Genomic DNA, 25,444 nt, shown 5'->3' on the forward strand with positions numbered 1-25,444 from the left:
TTAGTATTTTTCCAACCTTTCCAACAACATGGTGATTGCTGGCCAATTTACCCTACACAGCCTCGCGCCCACGGCAGTTCATTCTCCTAAACTAATTTGAAAGTAGAGCACGCTAGTAAACTGTGACGGCAATAAAAAAGCACATCCAAGGGATCGGTGATGGATAATTCATTTTATCAACTAAATGATCAAATGCCTTATACTCAGCATAAGGGTGGGTGGTGCATGTTGTTGTGCATAAATGGTGGGGTGACTGGTAGCCAGTCTAGGTGAGTTAAGCAATGCTGAGCATTAACAGGTCATGTGACTGGTTGGATGGCCTCTGAGGGCTATTCGCATGGATACAAGGGATCCACCAGTGTGGGTTGTTGACCAATCAGCAAGCAGCTGTGGTCAGTATCGGGTTTTTGATTTGGTAAGGGCATTGGCCAATCATAGGTTTAGATTTCAACTTCTAACCAATGGGGTTACATTATCTAACAGGGTCTTTTTGGAGGGAAAAGGGTTAAACATCACTTTTGTCACAGTTTTTGTTGGGGATGCAACAAAAAAATTTCCCACCACCTCCCCTTTGCTCCGCCAGTTTGGTATGGAATTTTTTGGCTGAAAAATGACAGGAATATCAGTGATGGGGGGTAAATAGGCTGTCGGGGAAAGTTACTTGTCATTCTAATCATAAACCAAATATTATAATATTCATTATTAATAGTGCCTTTCAGTTCCCAAAGGCTATTTTACATTTCCCCTCGGGCGTTCCAACTTGGGGAATTAAAACTATGCCATGGGTACAATACAGTAGGTAATTCATCAATTGGCATTTTATTAGTAAAGTATAGCGCCTTTCGTTTTCGTTAGGGCTAGTTTATCCCCTCGGGCGTTCCAACGTGGGGAAACTTTTAATTGTTAACTTTGTATAGTTAATAGGTGTGTAATCTGTACCAACTTACATGTAGATTAATAATAAGTCAAGTTTATCCCCTCAGGCGTTCCACTTTGGGGGAATTTAGGGTATATATATATTTGAATTGTTTGTTGGTAATTTTAGGCAAGGTGCGTTATGTGTGTGTTGTTTTCTGTGGAGGTCATGTAATGTTCAGTCTAATATGGTCATGTGACCTATCGTGGTATGTTTTGTTTTATGGGATATGGAAAATTAAATCCATATTGGAAGGACAAGGTTTGTCCTTTTGATGGCCACAATTTAGGGTGGTTGGATGGGCGAAGGCGTCCATTTTAAATGTGAAAAGTTGTATTTTATGCATGTTTTGTTTGTCCACGTGCAGGTGGTTGTGTGTATGTTTAGTCGGTTTGCCCTGTGTTTGGCATCCGGCTCCTTGCCAAATAATATGTTTTATGACAAGCTTTTTGACTGGCAATAAACCCAGCTTTAAGCTGTGACCGAAATCTCAGTAATGGTGTCTGTAGCAAATTGTGTCTGAGTATAACTAAGGGATATCAGAGATTCATCACTATGGAATGGCAGCGCTATCCATGCGCCTTCGCTACTCATTCATAGATACATGTAGGCCTACGCATGAAAAACAGTTTCAATTTATTGTAGGACACACAACAAAACACGCTTGGAAAATATTATTTTGTTTCAGAATTTAATCAATCATGGGCGTGAGCCGTTGTTTAACTGTATACACTGATCGAGAGAGTTTCGCCAACTCGGTAAGCAGCAAGAACGTAATATAAATACTCAGTGCTTTTCCGCACCAGAGATGACAGAGATCGTATACAAAAAATTAAAAACAAGCACTCCAGGTCCCGGGCGTGTGCATTGAACCACACAATGGGTCGTCCATTGTCATTCTGTCCACACGCGGTGTTAAACGATAAACCCGAACTGGTTTAGACTTAGACCGCCCCGCTGGACGGTTTAAGTTTTTGGGTTTAGACCCAATTCAATCTAACTTTTTTTGCATTCAGACACTCAAAAGTTGAACCCCAATAGTAATTGTACAAGAACAACATTCTCACTTTGTGCATCCCAATATAACGCATAAAATAATCTGTGCAAACTTTGGCTCAATTGGTCATTGAAATTGCAAGAGAACAATGACAGAAAAAATCGCACAAGCTTGTGTGCTGTTGGAAGCCTAATAAAGGGCTTTGATTATTTTTGTGAGAATTTCTTTCTTTCTCATAAACTTCTTGCACAATTAATTTGTGTGCTTTTGTCAACTACAATGTATGTAGTATGTTACGTTTGTTGGAACCAACCTTTGTTGAACACACAATGGCCATTTTGTGCCCCGTAATATTTTTACTTTGCACCTTTTTTTCACTTTTTCTGTTCGTCTTGGTTGCTGTTTTTGTCTTCAATATGTCACCGCTAATGTCAAGTTCATCTTCGTTCCTGTTTTTATTGATAATTGGACTTATTTCACGGTTTTTCGTCATGGTGAATACCCAACCTGGCAACCACGATCACCTGCTAAGTTATACACGTGAGCAGTTACTGGGAATACGTGAAAGGGTGTATCCCATACCAGCAGACTATGAGGCATTTCCTCGAGATATTCGACCAAGGAATTAAAAGGGGCAGGAAAAGTGGATTCGTCAACGTGTTCGGAAGCGAGGATTCAGACCACCACTGCCTACTATTGTTATGGGTAATGTTCGGTCACTACAAAATAAAATGGATGAGTTACGTGCTACTATCAGATTTCTACACGAGTATAGAGAATCATGCCTTTTGACTTTCACTGAAACATGGCTTCACAGTGGCAGTGCAATAAACTTGGATAATTTTTCAATTGTGAGAGGATATAGAACATAAAGCTTCTGGAAAATCCCGTGGGGGTGGTGTGTGTATGTACATCAACAATCAATGGTGCAATAACTGGTCCATGAGGGATACTTTATGCACACCCGATTACGAACTGCTCATTGTTGGTCTCCGTCCATTTTATTTACCACAATAACTCAATCAGATTTTCGTTTTAGTAGCATACATCCCCCCACAAGTGGATGTAGGAATAGCAAATGACTTTATTGCCACCAAAATTCACAATCTTGAGGCTATGTCGCCCGACTCTGCAAAAATCATCCTGGGAGATTTCAACCAATGCAGGCTAGATACATCATTGCCCACCTATAAACAGTATGTGCAGCAACACACACGGAATGAATCGACCCTCGACCTTTGCTACTTCAACATTCCACAAGCTTATGCATCTAAGGTATGCCCTCCACTTGGCAGGTCCGACCACAACAACATTCTTTTACTGCCATCTTATAAAAAGCAGAAATTAAAAAGATGCAAGGTGATCACCAGGGAACGTCGTGTTTGGAGCTCTACTGCAACCGAGACATTACAATCATGTTTTGATGACACTGATTGGAATGTGTTCACAGACTCTGCCGGGTCTTTGGAGGAGATAGTGGATGGAGTGTCCGAGTACATCAAGTTTTGTGTTGATTTTGTTATCCCCCTCAGAACAGTAAAAGTGTATCCAAACAATAAACCATGGATTTCTAAAGACCTGCATGCACTTCTCAAAAGCAAAAGGGCTGCGTTCGCCAAGGGAGATAAATCTGAAGTCAAAGGAATTCGAAAAGAAATCGACGTACAGGTCAAACGGTCAAAGTTAGACTACAGAAGAAAACTGGAGCAAAACTTTAATGGTCACAACTCGAGAGCTGCGTGGCAGAACATACAGACAATGATAGGCTACAAAGGCAAATCTAAACACTCAGCTGACTGTAATAAAGACTTTGTTGATGAATTAAATGCTTTTTACTGTAGGTTTGACTCTGACAATTTTTACAATGAAAACAATACCACTGTGCAATTTTTAAGGATAAGATTCAGGACTCTAATGACTCCCTTGTTGTAAATATTGATGAGGTTCGTAATGTTTTTGCTAGGACTAATGTTAGAAAAGCTCCTGGCCCTGATGGCATCCCTAACAAGGTTTTAAATCTGTGTAGCCAACAACTGCCCACATTTTTACTCATATTTTTAATCTTATACTAGACAGTGGAGTTGTTCCGAAGAGCTGGAAATCTTCTTTTATTACCCCTCTACCAAAGGTCAGGAACCCGAAGGAAATGAATTACTATCGCCCTATAGCACTAACATCCAATGTAATGAAATGTTTTGAACGGCTTCTTTTAAACATGTTGAACAGCCAAGTTTCACACTTTGACTCATCTCAGTTTGCTTACAGGAGTAATAGGGGTGTTGAAGATGCTGTGACCATATTTCTTCAGAAATTGTACAATCATTTAGATGCCCCCAAGTCTTTTGTTAGATCGACTTTTATTGATTGTTCTAATGCTTTTAACTCAATTGTTCCTCATATTTTAATTGACAAGTTATTGAGTCTGGATGTTACACCACAGCTTGCATTGGTTATTCACAATTTTCTTCTAGACAGACCACAGAGGGTAAAGTGTAATAATATGGTGTCTAGCGTCAAACATTTGAGTATAGGCGCTCCCTAAGGCTGCGTGGTTTCACCTGTTTTGTTTTCTCTGTACACAAGTGACTGTGTTAATCTTAGTCCCAACTGCAGTTTAATTAAGTATGCAGACGACACAGTTATTAGCGGTTACTTAAACAATGATTCCACTGAATACATTAGTGCTGTCAAAAAGTTTGTTGACTGGTGTGAGCGCCATCATTTAGTGCTTAACGTCAAGAAAACCAAGGAAATGATCTTTGACTTCCGTCGCTCAGGTTCTAGGTCTGAGGTCTCAAAATCAAATCCGTGGAAAATTACTTCTTTCTCTTAAACTATGTCACTTCAGAGGGAGCCGTTTCTCACAATGTTTTATCCCATCAACCTCTCCCCATTACTGGTCACCAAGAAAAGTTTTATGCTAACCATTATTTTGAGTAATTACCAATAGTGTCCACTGCCTTTAATGTAGCACGTAGAAATGACAATAAAAGCCTAGCCTAAACAACTGGCTACAAAATTTTGATAGTAAGTGTCCCTTTATTTTCAGTTTAGTAGTAGATAGAATAGTAGAAGAATAACATAAATAATTAGTTAGGGTGTGGCTGAATACAAAGAAAGTGAGTGAGGAAGAACCTATTGTGCAAATGCTGTGTGAAGTCAGTTGACATCAAAACATGAGAGTGAGAGGGTGTGTGAGGTTCTGCTCTAGCCACCAACCAGTGCATGTTCCTAGGCAGGTTTGTGCATCAGTAGGCATACAGTTTTTATGCCAAAGACGAAGCTCAGTGGACTCGGCCACTGAGGCAAATCATTCAACGTTTAATGCAGTAATGCCGCCAGCCAGCGGACACATGTATGAAGGCAAGCACAACCAAAGAATACGACGACGCATTGAAAAACCATGGCCTTGAGTGAGGATTGAAGATTTAACGAATAAATTGAGATAATGATGATAAGACATTTCCAGAACTGTTACACGGGGCTACTGAAGCCAGGGTACATTGATCCAATTAATGTTTTCCAGTTTCGCACAGGTCCAGCTATATGGTTCTTTCCCAGTCTTATTTATACCCCCTTTTTTTTCTTTTCTTTTTTCCTATTTAGTTTAATACTGTCTCGTAGTGTTATTAGCCCCGTTAATTTGTTCCCGTCATTTTGTTTTGCAATTCCCCTGTCCACGTCTGTGTGCCCATTTCCTCTCCCGCTAGCACGCTAGTAACGTTAATAAGCACATCAATGGGATCATTGATTAAAAACTATGGGTGGCAGGGCTGTGCATGTGAGAAGCACTGAGCCTACGCCATAAAACAAATTCATGCTCCGTCACTGCGCTCATAGTATACACATGAAAAACAGTTTTGGATTTATTGAGTCGAGAGCATTTCGCCAGCTCGAAAAGCTACAAGAACATTCGTACTAGCCCTGTATACATGTAGGACTGTGCTTTAGTCACTGTAGTATCCCAGGTCGAAATTCCAGTTGAACCTAGTTAAACTGGGTTTAACTGGAACTAGTTGTAACCAGTTGATAAACTAGTTAAACACAGTTAAAACCAGTTTGTTTAATATGGAAAATGGACAGAGACCAACTGATTTATAATTTCAACCTAGTTGAACACAGTTAAACCTAGTCCAAACCAGTTGGTTAATATGGAAAATGGACGAGTTTGATCACTATCCAGTTGAACCAGTTGACCCTAGTTAACTAGGTTCAACTGGAATTTTGACCTGAGATACACATGTAATACAAAAGTGTAAGGCCACCAGGGCTAACAATGACCCTATGTATACCACTCCAGCGATATGGGTCTAGGGCGAGTGCATTGAACCACAAATTTGGTTGTCCATTACCAGTTAAACCAAATGTCATTCTGTCCACACGCCATTTAGTACGGCGTGTGAACAACCTCACTGTTAATTAAATGGTAATGCAAGCAAAATAAAGCACAATTAAAGCAAACGGTATGAATGTAGGAAAAGAAAAAAAAGACATGCAAACTATGCTATATACCGGAGATAAGATGGTTCTTGAAAGTGGTTTTAAATCGGCCAACACATGACTGTGATTTTTTGCAGAATGCCCGAGTCCATTACATGCCTATGACATCACAAAGGGCACCTGACGGGTATTATGAAACAACGAACCCCCCCCCCCCAGTTACTGCATGCTTGCGCTTTGACTGTGACATCACAAAGGTCATCTGGCGGGCACCCCTTGACATGAAAACATGGCGGCGCCAGCAATCCAAGAGGGCTGTTAAGGATGTTGTAGTATAGATGTACTCATATGTATATTTTTTAATGTTTTGTTAACAGTTACCATTATTTTTACTTTTTGAGGGGGAGAAATCAGTGGATGAGTTTTTGAGTCATTGCCAATGGTTAAAAAATACGACCCAATTCAACATATGACCCATTAGTCATTTGCATGTATTGTTAAATGCATCACACTTACCTGACAAACACCATTGATACATACATCTGGCCAATTCAATATATGACCCATTAGTCATTTGCATGTATTGTTAAATGCATCACACTTACCTGACAAACACCATTGATACATACATCTGGCCCATTTCGACTGCATTGTGTACCATCGTGCACCTTGGAACTTAGCGGAAAATAGAAATCAAACCCATCAGCCATACAATAAAGCTTACAAGCTTCCTTTCCTGCAAAGACCATGTGAAAAGACATATCAAATCAGATTAAAATCACAAAATAATGAAAAATTCATACAAATAAATATTGTTTTTGTGTCCAATTTCATTGTCATGTTTTGCTTGTACAAGTACACTGTTTTTCAAGCGGACAAATGGATCACCCACTAATAATGTTTTACAAAGTGAATTTGTTTATTTTCTTTTGAGTGAGTGCCTTAAAGATTTAATACTTTACTTCTTGTTCTAAATGTTATTAGTTTTCGAACAAAATGTGACACTTACAGAGATGCCAACATTGAATTTAAAAAAAGAGTAGCATCTCCCAAATGTTAAGGGCGAGCGCAGCTTGGGCTCCCTAAACCGATCTTTCTATTACTCTCTACTATGCTAATTAGCTCATTTTCAGGCATTGTTATGAAATTACAATTACCTGTACATGTATGCATCAACAGAACAGCTACAAATGTTTATAATGGCCAGTGAAAAAAAACCTGCTTTCCCTCATCTTCTGACTATGTTTCAAAAATAAATGTAACATAACAAAGGGTGGCCTTACTTAAATGTAACATATTAAAAAGGGTGGCCTTACTTAAATGTTTTTGTTTTAATGATCAGAAATGCAACAACAAGCTATTGGGAGGGAGGGGAAAAAAAAAGAAAAAAAAAACGTGTCCGGATTTTGGGCAAAAGATTACGTGTCCGTATTTTGGGCATTGTCTGGACATCGGCGCTACAATTACTGGTAGGAAAACATGGAAACTGTCTAGCTTAGACCTCACAGGCCACTCAGTTGAAGGTATTTTTGTTCAGAAGGTCTACTTTTTTTGTCACCATTATTTCATACTTTTTTTGCCAAGCTTCGATGAAGTACATGTACAGACAGCGTGGGCACAATAATAGTGGATACAATCATTACGTCGAGACAAGTACATTGTTCGAGTGAATTCGCCGCTATTATTCAACACTGCGTTCTAAAATTAAAAGTTTTTTTTTTTTTTTTTCCTGTTACAATTGTTTTCATATTTTTCTTAATTTTTATTTCCACTTAATAGTTCATTAGTTGTTTGCATGTATTGTACGATTTAATAAAATTATATTGGGCGGCTTGTTTAGCGTGTTTTATTGAGTATTATCGTAGCGTCGTAGTCACAGCTCGAAATCATATTTGCTACGCCCAAATCGTGTATGTTGGTATCTCTGCACTTATAGGTTCCTCAAGAACGACAGTCACCTCCTGATGAATGACCATTTATCCTGACAATTATCTATATGTGTGCAAGTGTAGGTTTATATGGCCTACTCCTCCAGGGACAATAGGTCCTCACTAGTTGGTTCTTTGTTTTCATGGGTCCCATAACCACCCTGCCTGTTACTCCTCAAAGTGCCCACAACCGCCCTGCCCGTTACTCCTCAAAGTGCCCACAATCGCCCTGCCTGTTACTCCTCAAAGTGCCCACAATCGCCCTGCCTGTTACTCCTCAAAGTGCCCACAACCACCCTGCCCGTTACTCCTCAAAGTGCCCACAACCGCCCTGCCTGTTACTCCTCAAACCACCCACAACCGCCCTGCCCGTTGCTGTATAAGATAGCGGCATACAGTTTAAAGTACCCCAGTTGGGTTAAACTAGGCAATATCCAAATGCTGGTTCTGTATCTGCACATACTTTCTGTGTGTACGTATGGTTGCCATTCATAGTAGAAACCTCTGAATGGTCGGCTGTTATAAGAAGCACACTGCTTGGCACGGAAGTCCACTGCATCGGTCGAACACTCCTATAAAACAAATAACATAATATAATGTGTTAATACGCCTCTCTAGGCTTGGAAGATGTTTATTAATCCTTTAGTAACTGCATTTCCTAAAATTGCTCGGCCATTTACACACAACAAAAAACGCTCGAACCCTTCCTTTGATGGACGTTTCAAATGCTAGCAGGTCATCACACCAACAAGCCGTCAAAAGAATGTGATCTGAAATTAGCCTATCGTGGTAGTTGGTAATTATAAAAATGGTAGTTGTAATCGTTCAATATTATAAGATCCATACTAAATTGAGCAGAGGATTAAAGTTCACAAGTCAATCAATAATTGTCCCTTTACTTTAAAAAGATGTGAGACTTCTAAGTATTGTCGTGTATTTTTGAATATTTAGCATTTTGCACTGTAACCTACTATGAGGAGTAGGGTGCATGCTGATTTTAATTTTTTTGTATGCAAGTCGCCAGACACAAAAGGCCTGACGGCATTTTAAGGTGTGGGCTACAATTATTTTTTTCCAGAGTCCGTTGCCACCTACTTATAGGGCTGAAACAGGGTAACCCCTTTTACAGTCCATACGGATGTAGGCTTAGTTGGGGTCCAGCAATCAAGCCCTGGGAGGGGGGGGGGGGGTTCTGGGGGCCAAGCCCCTGGAATTTCTGAGCTTTTTGCCATTTTTGAGTGAAAGTCAAGCTTTCATGTGCTTAAATATAGAAAAATCTACAAACATTTTATGCATATTTCTGTAATGTCAACTGTCCTATTGTAATTCACAAATCTCTAGAGTCTGAAACCTTGAGGATGAATCTAGGGAATAAAGAGTTTGGGGCTCATGGCAGTTTCAAGTAAAACACAATCAGCGATCTATTGGCTTATTTGACAAGTAGTAGATGTCACAAGAGGGCGATATTTTTTAAAATTATGTTCTTGTTCCCTACATGCCCTATGTCATCCAGCAGAGCTGGCAATCCCTGGAACATGTAGCAAGTAAGTTATGTTACATATTCAACAAGTGACGGGCCTTATTCTCCAATCTGTTGGGTGGGAGTTTGTTTTCTATATAATATTAAAACACACCTCTTGCTTGTTCTGTATTCTGGTTGACATAATTCGGGCCTGTAAGTGACCAGAAGAGGGACCCATTTTCCTCGGCCTTCGGTCTCGGGAAAAAGGTCCCTCTTCTGGTCACTCAAAGTCCCTCGGGAGAATAGACGTACACTAGTCACCTTACTGCCAGTCAATATGTGTATAATAATAATATATGCGACTTATATAGCGCCTAATATAAAGTTATCCCTAAGCGCTTTACAAAGTGATGTTCATGGGAATTTAGTCATGAGAATATGGTTATCAATAGTTCTGCAGAACGAGTTTTGGCTTTCTGGCTTTAAACGTGCACTTTTTGAACTCGTATAACTGCCGAAGTAATGATGCCATCATGTTGAAACTAAGTAAGTTGTTAGATATTGGCAAGTTCTTAAGATATGTGAAATGACGTCATGATGACGGAATCACATGATTTTTTTATAATTTTTCCAATTTTTGCACCTTTAAGTTAAAAATTGTTAGCTTAACATAATGTGACAATAATACATTGTATAACTTCAATTATTTTATTAGATATGCTGGATTGGTCATCAACTGCTTTGAATACAAAAAGATTTCCAAATTCAATTGAGAAATTTGAAAATGTTATTAACGAAACTGCTATGCATTTGTGCACAAATGCAATCATGTCTAGTTAATTTTGTAAGTAGTGGAAACACAACCAATAACTGTGATTCATATTCAGTGTTTCTTTGTTTGGATGTACATAGTGTAAATAAAATTAAGTTCCTTTACTTGGTCACAAAACAAGGGGTCATAGATTTATTGTGTATGACTGCCAAGTAGCAAGGCAAGGACGCTTTGCGTGTGAATCTGCAGGGGAATCGGGGTTGTGACAGTACTATAACTTTTATTAATTATCTTAGTGTTTTCTTTTTTGTTTGTTTTTATTATTTAAATTCCCCCAATGCCCCCCCCCCGGCTCCATGCCTGAACTATACTTCTATACTACATTACTACTTGTGGTTTTCTTTAAACACTATTGCTAAACTACATGTGTGTTACATATTTGGTTTGTGCATATTTGGTTTGTGTATCTACATGTACTTGCCAGGTAGAGTTTGTTCTTTAGAGAACTGTCTTGCCTTTATTCTCCTGCAGCGGAGTAGATAATAGGGGGTTCGTGAGACTTCTCAGTTCTGAAAAGAACTGTCCTGCTTTTAACTACATGGTATAGAAAATAGACTTGGAATACTACTTATAGGATCATAATTAACTGTACTGGCGCGGAGTCAGTTCTGAATTGGTCTCAACATTTCCACTAGCTTGCTCTAGTCATCGTCAGGAGATTGAAGAGGTGAGAGAAGAGTAGGCTTATTTATAGGGGTTCATTGGATCCACTGCAAGTCAATCAATGCTCTGATTGGTTGTGTGGTTGGCGGGCTCAGGGCTATTGTTAGGGTTGCCCATTGTGTGAAAAACCCCTGGGTGTAGTGAGGCGTGTCAGTAGGTTGGGGGTTGTTAGAGGAGTAGGGTGGTAGGATAGTATGCCAAATGCTGCTGATGAAATAACCGATATCTTGTGGCACAGTGTCGTGTCTGTGTATTTCGATAGCTTCCCTTATGCGCCGTGTATACCAATGTCCCTCAGGTGCTATGATTCGAGCCTGATCCCAATCTATGACATAAATCGGTGGAGTGTTTGACAATGGCAGATTTGTCATATTCCCCTCTGCGGCTATGTGCTTTATGTTCTTTTAGCCTGGTAGTTAGGTCTCTACAGGTCTCGCCAGTGTACACTTTACCACAAGAACAAGAACTTTGATAGACCCCTGCCTGACTGTTAGAGTCATGCTTGTCTATGTGAGTGTGTTACTTCGATTCCAACTTGTTGCGAGTTCGGTAGTAGACCTTGATTTCCGCTTCTCGGAGGATCCGTTGAATTTTGTGTGAGGTATGTACGGAAGGACTGCAATGGGCGTATCTTTGGATTGTGCAGACTGAGAGTTGTGTTTGGAAAGGGACTCTCGTTTGTTCGGTCTATACCCATTCTCTTTTAGCACTGTGTTAAGGTGCTGCAGAACATTTACCTAATGACCTCCGCGGCAGTACAGTTAATTAGATCCTATAGGCTAAACTAGTAGTCCAAGTCTATTTTCTATACCATCCGCCCTGGTAATAGTTAAAAAGCAGGACAGTTCTTTTCAGAAGTTCTTTTCAGAACTGAGAAGTCTCCTGAACCCCCTATTATCTACTCCGCGGCAGTAGAACAAATGCAAGACAGTTCTCTAAGAACAAACTCTACCTGGCAAGTAGATACACACATGGTGTTACCGCAAACCAAATATATATTGATACCTCACCATGCAATGCCTCAAATCCTATACACATGTTTGTTAGTAAATCGTCCTACCTGTATGTTACACATTCTGTAGATATGACTTGATCCCTCACAGTATTTGCCACCATGCTCAGGTGCAGGATTATCACAAGCTCTTTGCTTATACTGTATCCCTCCACCACATGTTCTGGAACAGCTTGAATAGTCTGCATACTGTGACCAGCTTCCATCTATAGGCTCAGGTCCTCTTTGATGCCTATTTATACATTCTCCGCGTATACACCATTGCTCATTACCACATGGTGTACCATCAGCTGCTGGTAGGAATTTAGTTTCACATCTTCTTTCATCACGGTGACACCATATAGACTGGCATAAAGACTGGCAAATAAAAAGATGAATTTGTCATCTTAAAAACAGTACTTTGATTTATCAAACTGTCCTAGTTCAGTCATATTTTCAGAAAAGAGATCATACAAACGTACATGTATAGATCATGATATTTCACTGGTGGCAAGTTTGAAAAATAACCTGGTGTTTCAGCTTCTAACACTTACACCTCGTTAGGTGATTGGGCTGCAGCCTCGTCACACCTGTTGTTAGGTGATTTGGCTGCAGCCTCTTCACACCTATTGTTAGGTGATTGGGCTGCAGCCTTCACACCTCTTGTTTGCTTTGGGGTTGTTGTTATTGTTTTGGTTGTTGGGTTGTGGTTGTTTTGGGGGTTTTGGGGGGTGGGGGCAAGGTTTCTTCTTTATTTTCCTTGTCAACTTTTCTCCAGACAATTCCTTTGAAATTAAACTGTACCTTAGCGTGAAGACACATTCACGCTAAATTACTTGTATGTGCAAAACACTGTGTATGGTAAATCAAAAAAAAATAAATTGAAACTTACTTGGTTGTTTGCGAGTAAACTGGCCTAACTCAAATTGATTACTTTGGCCAGTATAAAGCAATCCTTGACCTTACTTGATGTTGATGTTGATGTTGAATTAAATTAAATATGTCTTGCTTTTTAAAAGAATAATCAAGAGAGTTGAAAATGTGTAATAAAACTTACCTTTCCAAAGTTGAACGAACAGAGCCTAGCCCGAGGTCCAAACTGCCACTGGCACTGTTTATCAGCATCATACAGCTCCCCAGGGAGCTTACTTGGAAACTGGTACTTGGTAATACCTTTAGGCTCATCCTCAGTGCAGCTGGCTCGACTGGAACTAAAAAACATCCCTGACCAATTATTGTCTTCATAACAACCAACATACTTTTCAATACCAATTGATTTCTGAAAAAATCGAGTCCCACTTTATTTAAGAAATTGCTTTGATTTATTTGGTTGAGCGGCCTTCATTTAAAGAAAAATCCAGAATGAAATATGGCATATTTGGTCGTGGTACTAAACATCCTGTTACTAACCTGAGGAAGTCAGAAATATACTCCTGACTGCAAGATGACCACACAAAACGTCCATTGTTACCAGACAATGTAGGTGACATGACATGACCACTGGATTTCTTACACTCATTACCATCTCCATCATGGACCATGCCAAAGCTGTTTATAACGAGAATAAATGTAAATAAAGAACTATGAACCACCGTTCACTAAAGAGAAATGTACACTGTACAAACAAGGCTGTCTTTTTTATTTTCAAGCTGGTAGTCATAATCGGGTGATAGATGAGAGTGTCAAAAATCAATTCACATAAGTATGCAGTTCAACACTTTGGCGCACATAACGCATGCATTTTTTTATTAGCCAACATTTTTGTGGAACATGATGGCACAATTGAAAACCACAGATTTGTCCGCGACGCAAAAACATTGTCATTCGTGGATAGGCAGGTAACCTTTATGAATTGGGAATCCGCTATAGGAGTAAACTTTTCACTTTTTAGACGGACTTAGAATTTTGCTCTTATTATTTGATGTATTTTCTGTTGCAACCTCTCTGAGCTTTCTCTTTCAAATAGTCTGTTCAACATGACAAGACAGGCTCTTATTACAAATCTCAATTTGCAGTTTATTAACTAGTAATAAATAATTTCCTACTTATATGATAAACATTTAAACTACACTGTCAAATATATCAATTATTTTTTAACCCGAATGTGATGTCACTAGCCAAGGCCTGCCACAGCTTCCCTGCCACTTCTACAATGGCTAACCTACCACTGCAACCCTGTTCCTTCTACCATGCTACCCTACCACCGTTACCCTGCTACTTCTAGCAACACTACCATACCAATGCTACCCTGTCACTTCTACCACCGATACCCTTTCACTTCTACCACCGCTACCCTTCCATTGCTACCCTGCCACTTCTACAACGGCTAACCTACCACCGCAACCCTGTTACTTCTACCATGCTACCCTACCATCGCTACCCAGCTACTTCTAGCAACACTACCCTACCAATGCTACCCTGTCACTTCTACCACCGATACCCTTTCACTTCTACCACCGCTACCCTTCCATTGCTACCCTGCCACTTCTACAACGGCTAACCTACCACCGCAACCCTGTTACTTCTACCATGCTACCCTACCACCGATACCCTACCAACGTTACCCTGCTACTTCTAGCAACACTACCCTACCAATGTTACCCTGTCACTTCTACCACCGATACCCTGGCACTTCTATCACCGCTACCCTTCCATTGCTACCCTGCCACTTCTACAACGGCTAATGTACCACCGCAACCCTGTTACTTCTACCATGCTACCCTACCACCGTTACCCAGCTACTTCTAGCAACACTACCCTACCAATGATACCCTGTCACTTCTACCACCGATACCCTTTCACTTCTACCACCGCTACCCTTCCATTGCTACCCTGCCACTTCTACAACGGCTAACCTACCACCGCAACCCTGTTACTTCTACCATGCTACCCTACCACCGCTACCCTACCAACGTTACCCTGCTACTTCTAGCAACACTACCCTACCAATGATACCCTGTCACTTCTACCACCGATACCCTGGCACTTCTATCACCGCTACCCTTCCATTGCTACCCTGCCACTTCTACAACGGCTAATGTACCACCGCAACCCTGTTACTTCTACCATGCTACCCTACCACCGTTACCCAGCTACTTCTAGCAACACTACCCTACCAATGCTACCCTGTCACTTCTACCACCGATACCCTTTCACTTCTACCACCGCTACCCTTCCATTGCTACCCTGCCACTTCTACAACGGCTAACCTACCACCGCAACCCTGTTACTTCTACCATGCTACCCTACCATCGCTACCCAGCTACTTCTAGCAACACTACCCTACCAATGCTACCCTGTCACTTCTACCACCGATACCCTTTCACTTCTACCACCGCTACCCTTCCATTGCTACCCTGCCACTTCTACAACGGCTAACCTACCACCGCAACCCTGTTACTTCTACCATGCTACCCTACCACCGATACCCTACCAACGTTACCCTGCTACTTCTAGCAACACTACCCTACCAATGTTACCCTGTCACTTCTACCACCGATACCCTGGCACTTCTATCACCGCTACCCTTCCATTGCTACCCTGCCACTTCTACAACGGCTAATGTACCACCGCAACCCTGTTACTTCTACCATGCTACCCTACCACCGTTACCCAGCTACTTCTAGCAACACTACCCTACCAATGCTACCCTGTCACTTCTACCACCGATACCCTTTCACTTCTACCACCGCTACCCTTCCATTGCTACCCTGCCACTTCTACAACGGCTAACCTACCACCGCAACCCTGTTACTTCTACCATGCTACCCTACCACCGCTACCCTACCAACGTTACCCTGCTACTTCTAGCAACACTACCCTACCAAAGCTACCCTGTCACTTCTACCATTGATACCCTGTCACTTCTATCACCGCTACCCTTCCATTGCTACCCTGCCACTTCTACAACGGCTAACCTACCACCGCAACCCTGTTACTTCTACCATGCTACCCTACCACCGTTACCCTGCTACATGTACTTCTAGCAACACTACCCTACCACCGCTACCCTACCACCGTTACCCTGCTACTTCTAGCAACACTACCCTACCAATGCTACCCTGTCACTTCTACCACCGATACCCTTCCATTGCTACACTGCCACTTCTACAACGACTAACCTACCACCGCAACCCTGTTACTTCTACCATGCTACCCTACCACCGCAACCTTGCTATTTCTAGCAAAACTACCATACCAATGCTACCCTGTCACTTCTACCACCGTTACCCTTCCATTGCTACCCTGACACTTCTACAATGGCTAACGTACCACCGCAACCCTGTTACTTCTACAATGCTACCCTACCACCATTACCCTGCCACCATTACCCTGCTACTTCTTCCAACACTACCCGACCAATGCTACCCTGGCACTTCTACCACCCCTACCCTACCACTTTTACCCTGGTAGTACTATCACCATTACCAAACCATTGCTACCCTGCCACCACTAACCTTCCACCACAGAAATGCCACAACTGACCTGCCAATGGTACCCTGCCACCACTAACCTGCCTCCACTACACTGTCACCACCAACTTGCCAACATTGACCTGCCACCACTACCATTCCAACGCTAACCTGCCAACACTACCCTGCTACCACTAGCACACCAACACTACCCTGCCACACTGACCTGCCAACGCTATCCTACCAACATTACCCTACCACCACTACCCTGCCACACTGACCTGCCAACGCTATCCTACCAACACTACCCTGCCACACTGACCTGCCACTGCTATCCTACCAACACTACCCTGCCACACTGACCTGCCAACGCTATCCTACCAACACTACCCTGCCACACTGACCTGCCAACGCTATCCTACCAACATTACCCTACCACCACTACCCTGCCACACTGACCTGCCAACGCTATCCTATCAACACTACCCTGCCACACTGACCTGCCAACGCTATCCTACCAACACTACCCTGCCACACTGACCTGACAACGCTACCCTACCACCACTACCCTGCCAACATTGACCTGCCACCACTACCATTCCAACGCTAACCTGCCAACACTACCCTGCTACCACTAGCACACCAACACTACCCTGCCACACTGACCTGCCAATGCTATCCTACCAACATTACCCTACCACCACTACCCTGCCACACTGACCTGCCAACGCTATCCTACCAACACTACCCTGCCACACTGACCTGCCAACGCTATCATACCAACACTACCCTGCCACACTGACCTGCCAACGCTATCCTACCAACACTACCCTGCCACACTGACCTGCCAACGCTATCCTACCAACATTACCCTACCACCACTACCCTGCCACACTGACCTGCCAACGCTATCCTATCAACACTACCCTGCCACACTGACCTGCCAACGCTATCCTACCAACATTACCCTACCACCACTACCCTGCCACACTGACCTGCCAACGCTATCCTACCACCACTACCCTGCCACACTGACCTGCCAACGTTATCCTACCAACACTACCCTGCCACCACTACCCTGCCACACTGACCTGCCAACGCTATCCTACCAACACTACCCTGCCACACTGACCTGCCAATGCTATCCTACCAACACTACCCTGCCACACTGACCTGCCAACGCTATCCTACCAACACTACCCTGCCACACTGACCTGCCAACGCTATCCTACCAACACTACCCTGCCACACTGACCTGCCAATGCTATCCTACCAACACTACCCTGCCACACTGACCTGCCAACGCTATCCTACCACCACTACCCTGCCACACTGACCTGCCAACGCTACCCTACCACCACTACCCTGCCAACATTGACCTGCCAACGCTATCATACCAACACTACCCTGCCATCACTGACCGCCAATGCTACCCTGCCAACATTACCCTACCACCACTACCCTGCCACACTGACCTGACAACGCTATCCTACCAACACTACCCTGCCACACTGACCTGCCAACGCTATCCTACCAACACTACCCTGCCACACTGACCTGCCAACGCTAGCCTACCAACACTACCCTGCCACACTGACCTGCCAACGCTATCCTACCAACACTACCCTGCCACACTGACCTGCCAACGCTATCCTACCAACACTACCCTGCCATCACTGACCGCCAATGCTACCCTGCCAATTACCCTGCCACCACTAATCTGCCTCCACTAAAACAATGCCTCCACTGACCTGCCAAAGCTTCCCTGCCGCCACTTCCGACATGTACCCCTACTAACCTGCCTGCACTGATCTGCCAACGCTACCCTGCCACAACTACCACACCAACACTACCCTGCCATCACTGACTGCCAATGCTACCCTACCACCACTGCCTTTCCAATGCTACCCTGCATCTTAACAAAGAATGTAGAGTTATTAAAATTAGCTTGCTTAATCAATCTCAATATCAAGGTTTGGAGGGAAAAAATGAAAAACTGGCGGCAGCAGACATAATGGTCCTTTGGAGTATACAGCCTGTGCCGCAAAATATGTAGCGCAATCAAGGTTAATCAATCACAAGAACCAACTCTGCCCTCACAGGTACTCATTTACCCCTAGGTGGAGAGAAGCAATTATGCTCAAAAACACAAGTATCACGATTCGAAACCACACTCGAATCACCAGAGCTTGAATTCGGTGCTCTTATCCGCTCGGCCAGGACACCCCACAAAAGCATACTTTTAGCACATCAGCACCAGCCATGTCTTTGGGATATTTTGGGGCAATGGTTATATATACAGAAGAAGTATCATATGAATGTCTACCTTACCTATGACCTGATTCATGAGCTACTGTAAAGGCAAGACCAAGGCCTGTATCTTCATTAATAGTACAGCTTCGATACTTGCTACACATGCCACCAATAGGAGCAAATCCTGACAAACAGTAATGAGATAAAAGCTTCATTAGGCATTAACCATACAGTCAGATATTGATGATGGAACAATAGTCTTCTGAGATGTGGACCTAAAACATTTTTTTTTTTTTTTTACATTACATGTACTTTTCAATCATTCCATGGTTTCAGCAATTTCTTTGGTCATTTTTGCAAAATGGTAGATAAACATGTCACAGCCCAATTCATTGACATTCCACTGCTATTGACGTAACATAAGTTTAAGGTGCATTTCTAGCTCTATGAGTAAGGTCTGTGTCTGAATGGGTATTATGTTAGGATTGTTTTAATCAATAATAATAATGACATAATTGTAGTTCGCCATATCAATCTTAAAGGGAAGGTACATGTTTTGGCTTAATCGGTCTACAAAGTCGTGAGAAAATGATGAAAGAAAAAAAACCTTGTTGGACGAATTTGTGTGCTTTCAGAATAAAAGACTAGAAGTCTTTTATTATTTTAGTGAGAAATTACCTCTTTCTCAAAAACTACATTACTTCAGAGGGAGTCGTTTCCCACAATGTTTGATACTAACAACAGCTCTCTAATTCTCGTTACCAAGTCAGTTTTTAAGTTCATATTTGTTTTGAGTAATTACCAAACGTGTACCTTCCCTTTAAGGGATGTTCAAGGCGCAGAGAAGCAAAGACAACTAGACATTAGGTGTTTGTGAACAAACACAAAGCTGTTCCATGTTCTTTTGATTGGATTATGAGCTAAAATGACCAAGGAGTCTTTAACTAAAAAAAAGATTGAAAATCGGCTGTGTAGTTCTTGAGATATGGTCCCACTTCCGGTTGACCCAGACGAAGAGTTCAACTTGGGGTGACGGTTTTTCAAAGTTTATTTTTAATGCCTTAGGAGTCTATAACTGAAAAAAAAGTTGGAAAATCGATTGTGTAGTTCTTAAGATATGGTCCCACTTCCGGTTGACCCAGAAGAAGAGGTCAAGTTGGGGGTCAAGGTTTTTCAAAATTTATTTTTAACGCCTATAAAGGAGTCTAAAACTGAAAAAGATTGAAAATCGATTGTGTAGTTCTTGAGATATGGTCCCACTTCCGGTTGGCACGGAAGTAAAGGTCAACATGGGGTCACGCCTAGCCAATGCGAATGGCCAATGTCAAAGGAGTCATAACTGAAACAAAATTGAAAATCGGTTGTGTAGTTCTTGAAATAAGGTCCCACATCCGGTTGACCAGGAAGAAAAGGTCAACATGGGGTCACGGTTTTCAAAGTTAACTTTTAATGCACAAGGAGTCTATATCGAAAAAAGTTTTAAAATCGGTTGTGTAGATCTTTACAAATGGTCCTACTTCCGGTTGACCCGGAAGAAGAGGTCAAAATGAGGTACCGGTTTTTTCCCAACAAATTTTAAGACCTACAGAGTCTATAACTGAAAAATGTTTTAAATTGGTTGTGGAACTCTTGAGATATGGTCCCACTTCTGGTTGACCCCGACATAGAGGTCAAATCGGGGTCACGGTTACCCAATGCAAATCTATCATGCCTAAGGAGTCTATTACTGAAACAAAAAACTTTAAAATCGGCCGTTCACTTCTTGAGATATAGTGCTGCAAAGAAAAACTCATTAAAGCTTCTAATTACGTGATGACGTCACAGTTTTAAAATTATGTTTTCGTACTAACAAAAGGTACACGATGGTATGTAACTTACCCCAATCCAATGCCTTTTACAAAAAAAACAATTAGAACTTGCATTCGTTTTAACGAAAACCCTGAACCATCGTACGAATCCAACGTAGGCCTATTGGTTGTGTACAAATCCAATGGAGTATGTACAAATTAATAGGTCCAGAACGCGGTTAGAAAACTAATAAATAGTTGCCAACATCAGGACAGCGTCTTAGACTCCCCTCAAGTAAGTCCTCAATCCAAACAGGTCCTCACTGTATTGCACCAACCATGAGAAGGTATAACAACCCCATGAAAGTGACTGCATCCAGTCTAGTGACTGCATCCAGTCTAGTGACTGCATCCAGTCTAGTGACTACGTTGTACCCATGACGCCATTATTTTAATTTATTCGTTTATTATAGACATACCTTGATTGGTTTTAATGAACGGAAACCATTAATTTTAGAATCAGTATATTTTTTAACACAGAATATCAACTTTAGGAAACGAACAGATAAATTATTTTGAAGTTATTGTGTTTTTGACCATTTAAATGTTGACATTTGAAGAGCCATTGTGTTTGTACACAAAACGTGCAATACATGACGTCATGGTGACGTCGTCCGGATTTTAAGGACCTCATATTGTTATACAGTACCCCACAAGTATAAAAAGGGAAAGAGTAAGATGATCGGACGTATACTTTTTGAGATATGGTGATCTAAAAGTAGGCTAATTAAATATTCATGCCATTATAACTTAGTTAATTAGCTAATTAATTTAAGCTAATTACATTTAACTGTAACTTCAAGAACTAAGCTTTAATATGATAATATGATATAGGTTCTGACTCTTTTATACTAGCCAAGTATGTCTTTTGGCTTTAACAAAATGCCCTGGTTAAACCTATGGGCTTTTGACAGATACAAATAATAATAATAACAAATAAAAATCTTAACAAAAACAATAGCTGTTCCGACAACTACAATGGAACAGCTAATAATAACAATCAAAAATCTTGGAGATTTCAATAGCTGTTCCGACCACTATGTCGGAACAGCTTATAAGCAAAACATAACAGTCCATATTAACATCCATATTCCATGAAACAGAACACGTTACATTTTTGTGTTTTACATCACTAGTTCTGATTAAATTAATTTGTATTTGTACCTTGTTGCAATCTCTAAGTAAATGTTCACAATCACTAGTACATGTGCATGTTATGTATATACATGTCCTTTTGGTCCTACTATTTGCTGTTAGTTGCCATCAACTCACCATCAACACAACAAAAATGCAGATGTCAGCGATCAATTTACAATTGAGTACATAAGACTATTCCATAAGCAGGAAACCGCAGTCTGTTGTCCATACTTTGTGAAAAAGCAAGATGGCGGATGTCGCGTCGACAAAGCTGATGCGACTGCTTTGTTGCTTGGAGATAATTATTTTCACAAGGAAAAGAAAATTAAATTTGTATAACTGAAATGTCTCCTAAAACTTATGAAAATTCTCAATAAGCTAATACTTTACAGTTCTAAGCCTCTTTTCAGGATTTTAAATGTTTATTGGAGGAGTTCAAGCGAGTTGACGGCAAATAGTAGGACCCATACTTGTTTTCAGTGCGTTCGACATTTCCCGACAACGTGATGATTGCCGGCCAAGAGAATTTCCCCTACTACTTCGCACCCACAGCAATATGCAGTTCATTCATCCCCTAATGATAAAGTATCAGCATATCCGTGGGATCGAGGTGTATGTAAGAAATAGTGCAACGTCATAAAAATTCACACCAATCTCGAGAAAACGTTTCAAGAACGTTTGTCCTGCCTAAAGAGAGACCACCATGGCTAGATGTGAATACGTACATATACAAGTATAATGGTTAAGCCTAGATTTAAGTTTAGTCGTCGGGAAAAAAACGGCATCTGCCCAAACAAATCTGAATTTTCTGTGAGGGTTGTTTTAAATCCTAAGTGAAACTTCCAATGGCAGTTTTAAATAACATATTCTGGAATTAATTGAGTATATCTTTATAAAAAAAATCTCGTCCCTGTCATGTTTGTTTGATACTTTCAAAACCATCATCAATATTTACAATAATTTCAATATCGTATCGTGTCGATATTATCATGATATCCTCCAGGCTTAATCTACATTTTACATGATTGAAAAAATGTCTGACATTTTAACTTGCTGTGCTTGTTTAGCGAGATTGCGAAGTGAATAGAATCTCAGTTTTCATTGGTATCCACCAATGTAATGCTAGATGGTTCATTGCTAACGCGAGTTGCAGATCGCGCAAATGTTTCTGCTATTCCATTGCGGTGTTTTCTTCTGCAGAAAAATTAATTTAGCCTTACACAAAAACAAAGAGGGGTGTTAGTTATAAAGTATTATTTTTTTTCATGGAAAATAATTTTGATTTTGGTTTAAATACTATTTTTTATGTAATAGATGTTTAAACACAAACTGAACATTTTCTGGCTTGTCTTACAATCTCAGAAATAGACAAGTTATCTCAGATAAGTTAAAATACATACCAAGTGTATCACAAGGTTCATTCTTCCAGGAGCAGATATCCATTCCAGTCAGGAGTATAGCATGATCATGTTGAGTGCCGTTAGGAGTTGTTAATGTAGACTGCCATTGACAAAAGCTGTTTAAAGAGTGATCTGCATGATGATCAATGTTCAATCCAGGCTGCCAGACAAAAATTCAAGTTAATATGAACTTTATAAGAGATGTTAAATTTGCATCGGGGATAAATAATATTAATTTTGTTTTTAATTTTGTACCCGCTGCCAAATCATAGGATTCGACCTGCCTCTGGCTGCCGGGCAACCTCGGTGGTCTGGTTGGTAGGACACTGCTCTGGAATTGCAAGGGTCGTGGGTTCGAGTCCCACCCATGTAACATGCCTGTGATATTTTTTTCACAGGACTCGGGAAAGTACTGAGTACACAGTGCTAACACACACATCGCTGTATGGGTTAAAAAAACGTGTATTTGCATGTTCCCGTTCAAAATAAGGGAATCAATGTGTGGTGAAGAGGTTTTCAACTAGTGGTTTAATCCCATCGAGGCCTGGTTCTTGATAGTTTTACCGAGATGAAGTCGAGGTAAATTATCAAGAACCAGGTCTCGGCGGGTTTAAACCACTTGTTGAAAACCGATTCAACACACTTTGATTCCCATTCATAAATACATTTTCGGTCAAAAAACATCAACACTTTTGGTCAAAAAGTAAAATAAATGCAAAAATTATTATTGTTCAATGATTTCTTTCAACACAACACCCCTCCAGCTATGAAATGGTAAGGCCCTCCACCCCTCGGGTAAACAACTCCTTATAAGGGAATGCTGTGCGAGTTGTACGTATCGCATGATGTGGCACAACTGTCCCGGCCGTTGCTCTCGACCATTTCAACAAATTTGAAATTTGTGGTGAGGCAAACATGTTCATTTTGCAGGGATGACTTAGACAATTTGCCTAGATGACTTCAAGTTGAATGGTAAAATGAAAACCATCATATTTGGCAAAAACCCTACCTCGCACTATTTCTTACAAAAACAGTAGTTTCATCTGATTTACGTCTGTTGTTGACAAAATTCAAGATGTTTGGTGTTCTCCCTTTTAGACGTTGACTTATGATTACTATACATGTAAGTCAACTTATTCGTAAATTGCAATGTCAAGTGGGAAATCTGTGAAAGTGTACCCTTATAAAAAAAAATCAATGGTACATGTATGGTAGCCAATGGTACTGAATGGTAAGCAATGGTATTGTATGGACATGCAATGGTATGTGCCAATGGTATTGTATGGTAACATTTTAGGTCAATGGTAACCATATGGTCGCACATGGTACCGAACGGTAAACAATGGTATTGTATGGTATGTGCCAATGGTATTGTATGGTAACATTTTTGGTCAATGGTAACCATATGGTCGCCAATGGTACCGAACGGTAAACAATGGTATTGTATGGTATGTGCCAATGGTATTGTATGGTAACATTTTAGGTCAATGGTAACCATATGGTCGCACATGGTACCGAACAGTAAACAATGGTATTGTATGGTATGTGCCAATGGTATTGAATGGTAACATTTTAAATAAATGGTAACCATATGGTCGCCAATGGTACCCAATGGTAACATTGGTATGCTATGGTATGTGCCAATGGTTTTGAATGGTAACATTTCAGGTCAATGGTAACCATATGGTCGCCAATGGTACCCAATGGTAACATTGGTATGCAATGGTATGTGCCAATGGTATTGAATGGTAACATTTCAGGTCAATGGTAACCATACGGTCGCCAATGGTACCCAATGGTAAACAATGGTATTGTACGGACATGCGATGGTATGTGCCGATGGTATTGAATGGTAACATTTTATGTGGTAACCATACGGTCGCCAATGGTACCGAATGGTAAACAATGGTGCATTGCAACGGTATTGAATGTTAAAATTTGAAGTCAATGGTAACCAGATGGTAGCCATGGAGGCAAATGGTACAGCCAATGGTACATGTATAGCCAATGGTACAGCCAATGGCAAGGCAGCCAGTGTGGCACAACCAATAGTACAGCCAATGGTACATACAATGGTGCAGCCAATGGTTCAATCAGTGGTACAACGGTCGATTATCACAATTAATTTGTACATACTTAAATTAATTATATAGTTTAATTTGTATT

General features: G+C 41.1%; 1 protein-coding gene across 1 annotated transcript in view; it reads right to left on the reverse strand.

The window, feature by feature from the left end:
- LOC117288748 (A disintegrin and metalloproteinase with thrombospondin motifs 16-like) overlaps positions 1–25,444 on the reverse strand; it is a 91,184-nt gene that overhangs the window by 17,943 nt on the left and 47,797 nt on the right. The window contains exons 4-10 of the mRNA XM_033769576.1: positions 23,279–23,438; positions 18,973–19,078; positions 13,640–13,777; positions 13,287–13,440; positions 12,299–12,607; positions 8,745–8,853; positions 6,959–7,089 (exon numbers count right to left, since the gene is read on the reverse strand). Of these exons, the coding sequence (XP_033625467.1) occupies positions 6,959–7,089; positions 8,745–8,853; positions 12,299–12,607; positions 13,287–13,440; positions 13,640–13,777; positions 18,973–19,078; positions 23,279–23,438 (1,107 nt within the window). The remainder of the gene's footprint in view (positions 1–6,958; positions 7,090–8,744; positions 8,854–12,298; positions 12,608–13,286; positions 13,441–13,639; positions 13,778–18,972; positions 19,079–23,278; positions 23,439–25,444) is intronic.

This window comes from Asterias rubens, chromosome 4 (assembly GCF_902459465.1).
Source record: "Asterias rubens chromosome 4, eAstRub1.3, whole genome shotgun sequence".
NCBI lineage: Eukaryota > Metazoa > Echinodermata > Asteroidea > Forcipulatida > Asteriidae > Asterias > Asterias rubens.